Consider the following 3,106-nt stretch of genomic DNA (forward strand, 5'->3'; position numbering starts at 1 on the left):
TTCCGTATCCTCAGTAGCTGCATGGATCGAAATGAGACCGGTGTCGGTGTCGGTGTCGGTGACGGTGGCGGTGGGGACAGTGTTGGTGTATGTGTATGGGGCGAATCGCGGGGCGAATTCCTCCCTCTGCCGTTGTTCGCACTTCACTTGGGCAAGGTTGCAAGCCTGGACGCGCGAGGATGGATTGCAGGGGCGTGTGTGTGCGTGTGCATGTGCGCGTGTGTTTGTGTGTATGTTTTCGTGTGTGTGTTAGTGTGTGTGTGTGTGTGTGTGTGTGTGTGTGTGTGTGTGTGTGTGTGTGTGTGTGTGTGTGTGTGTGTGTGTGCGCTCAGGCGTGAGGACATGGGAACTATGTCCATACGCGCGTGCGTCTTTCCAATCATCCTGATCGATCGGCGACGGATGCAGGAACAAGGAGGAACAAAATATATTCATGGTAAAAAAAAGGCGAGGCGGAGACGTGTTTTCAGTTAAGAAAAGGATTTTCAATGATTTATTGTGAATTCCATTCCAAATATCAATATAATGAGTATCAATGAACAGACCGTTGAAACGATCTGTTCATTGATACTTATCATATTGATATTTTGATATTCCCGGCTGCTGGCGTTGATAAGAAAACGAGCAACAGAACGAGGACCAACAGGTGGCGTGAATGACGACGCTCACCTTGGCTAGTGAAGGTTGCTACAGTCCTAGAATGCACATCATATAGTTCTATATAGGGTTATTTAACACACCTATCAAAACACTGCAAACGTCACAAAACAATAAAATGACTGTATTGTATTGTTGTATTTACCCCAACAGATCCTTCATCCCACATGAGAAAAATGGGACGTGGAGTCACACGATTACGCACCGATTGGATCTCCAGTGCTGCGTCTTTGGGACGACCGTGGGGTAATCTACAGCGCGCAAAGTGAAGTGTATCTAGGGAATCATACCGGGTATTTGACATGTATTGGAGCTCAGTAACCCACCTATGCGTATTGCGTAAATAATGAGCACGCAATCTCCCAGATCATCGCGATCTCTTCTTATCAATTAGGTGAAACCATCACGCATCCACCCCCCCCGTCCCTCCATCTCTACCAACCTGGTATGAATTCCTTTCGAACAATATAATCAATACAATATGACTAAACGAACAAGACAGTTGATGACACATAGATGACCATAAAGAATCAAACCAAATCATGATGTAGCTTGCTTTTTATTTATCCTTTCACCATGATGATACACATTTAATTGTGTAACATTTAAGAACATTTAGTAAACTAAATGTTATACAGGTTGCAAATAACACCCCGATAAAAAATGTGCGCGCAATCCTTAATGTATCAACATAACATATCCCAGGTCGGGATTGGTCGATGGGGTTTGGTCAAATCGCTTTAAGAGCTGGGCGTTCCGTCATGAAAGTCGAACTCGCAACTCACAGCGCTGATGCTGCCCACGCTAGACTTACTGCCGACCTGGGGGTGCCCCGTGACCCGGCTCTGCCTCGTGATCTGCGGGTAGGTCTCCGGGATCCGAGCTATAGCCAATGACGGGCGACCTCGTGTGGGCGGGACAACAGACGCTGTGCTGCTCTCTGCTGACTCTTTACCACCACCACCACCCATTTTTAACTCTGGGAAGGTAAAGCGGCGTAAAAGTTTGCTGCCGAACTCCGAGAATCCCGCGAGTGAAGTCGGCGAATCTGCTGAATCGGACACTTCAACCTCGTGTGGAGATGCTGTGCGCCTCCCGATCGTTTGGCATTCGCGTAAAGACAGTAAAGTGCGACCCGCAGGCGCGGGACGGAGAAAACTAACGGGCAAACTACACCTCTTCTGGTAGTAGCTCTCTTCGAATCCACGCTCACCGAACTCTAACCCGTGGTGTTTTTCCCGTTCCGACCCCATCTCATTTGTGATGGGTGTCAGCAGGACGCCGATGGGGCTAGGCGTGCAGGGGTTGGAGAGCGCAAAAGGTTCACGCGCCGCTGTTTTGCCGGGACGGGGCGAGTAGAGCCCCGGAGCGCCACTTCTCCCGCGTAATGGAGGCATTTGATAGTCTGTTGTCGTTACTTTGCTTAACTTATCTCCGACTTGGTGCGTAATGGGCTTGTGCGTAATGGTCTGCCGGGTTGGCGGCTTAGGGGTAAGGACACCGGAGAACACCAGGTCTTTCGGGGGCGCGAGTGAACGGTCGCCTTGTCTCTCAAACTCCTCCGTGGAGTCTGCACTTGTTCCGTGCTCGCGTCCCCATTTGGCGTTATTGGTGAGCGCAAAAAGGCACTCGGTGTGGCCGAGAAACCTCGCAACTACCACCGCAGAATTTCCGACTTTGTTTCGCATTTCAATCTGAAGGCCCATTCTCTTAAAAGCTCTTACTAAAAACTCCACCACTTGCACTTGGCCGGCCACAACGGCGTACATCAGGGCGGTATTCCCCCGCATATCAACGATTTCGGGGTCCGCGTTATAGCGAACCAGGATCTTAAGGGCATCCAAATATCCCCTTTCACTCGCGTAGCTCAGCGCCGTCCGCCCGCGGTGGTCCCGGTGGTTGACCCCGGCCCCTCGCTGCAGCAGCAGTTCCACGGCCGCACACCGCGTCCGACAGTCGCTCAGAAGCACGCAGCGCACGAGCGGGGTCTGCGCGCCTTCCGTTCGGGTATCCACGATTTTGCCGTCCAGCGCATCGAGGAGGAATTTGGCCAGGTGTGATTTGTCCTCGGACATGGCTTCCAGGAGGACCCTAGTGTCCATGCGCCCGTTCGATTTCTCCAAATTGCTCTGGATCCTAGTTATGGCTGTTATGGACCTTCTAGCTCGGGACCAGATTATTCGTTTGTGTGTGTGTGTGTCTGTGTGTGTGTGTGTGTGTGTGTGTGTGTCTGTGTGTGTGTGTGTGTGTGTGTGTGTGTGTGTGTGTGTGTGTGCGTGTGCGTGTGCGTGTGCGTGTGCGTGTGTTTGTGTGCGTGTTCGTCCGTGTATGTGATCTTTCAGAAAACGCGTTCATCGCATAACAATCATCCATCTATTGTATCATGAGAGATGAAACGGTGGTTGCCAAGACAACGCAAACACCGCGCGCTCTTTTGGCCTCTTTTGTA

General features: G+C 50.9%; 1 protein-coding gene across 1 annotated transcript; it reads right to left on the bottom strand.

Annotated features, from left to right (window-relative positions):
- Window positions 1–1,329: 1,329 nt before the first annotated feature.
- On the bottom strand, window positions 1,330–2,905 carry LOC115534909 (uncharacterized). Its single transcript, XM_030346198.1, has one exon. The coding sequence runs from the start codon at window positions 2,757–2,759 to the stop codon at window positions 1,398–1,400; it is 1,362 nt and encodes a 453-aa protein (XP_030202058.1). The 5' UTR covers window positions 2,760–2,905; the 3' UTR covers window positions 1,330–1,397.
- Window positions 2,906–3,106: the final 201 nt, after the last annotated feature.

Source organism: Gadus morhua, chromosome 21 (assembly GCF_902167405.1).
Source record: "Gadus morhua chromosome 21, gadMor3.0, whole genome shotgun sequence".
Taxonomy (NCBI): domain Eukaryota; kingdom Metazoa; phylum Chordata; class Actinopteri; order Gadiformes; family Gadidae; genus Gadus; species Gadus morhua.

Coding starts and splice junctions, on each gene's coding strand:
- LOC115534909 (XM_030346198.1), bottom strand. CDS start 2,759: ATGGACACTAGGGTCCTCCTGGAAGCCATGTCCGAGGACAAATCACAC.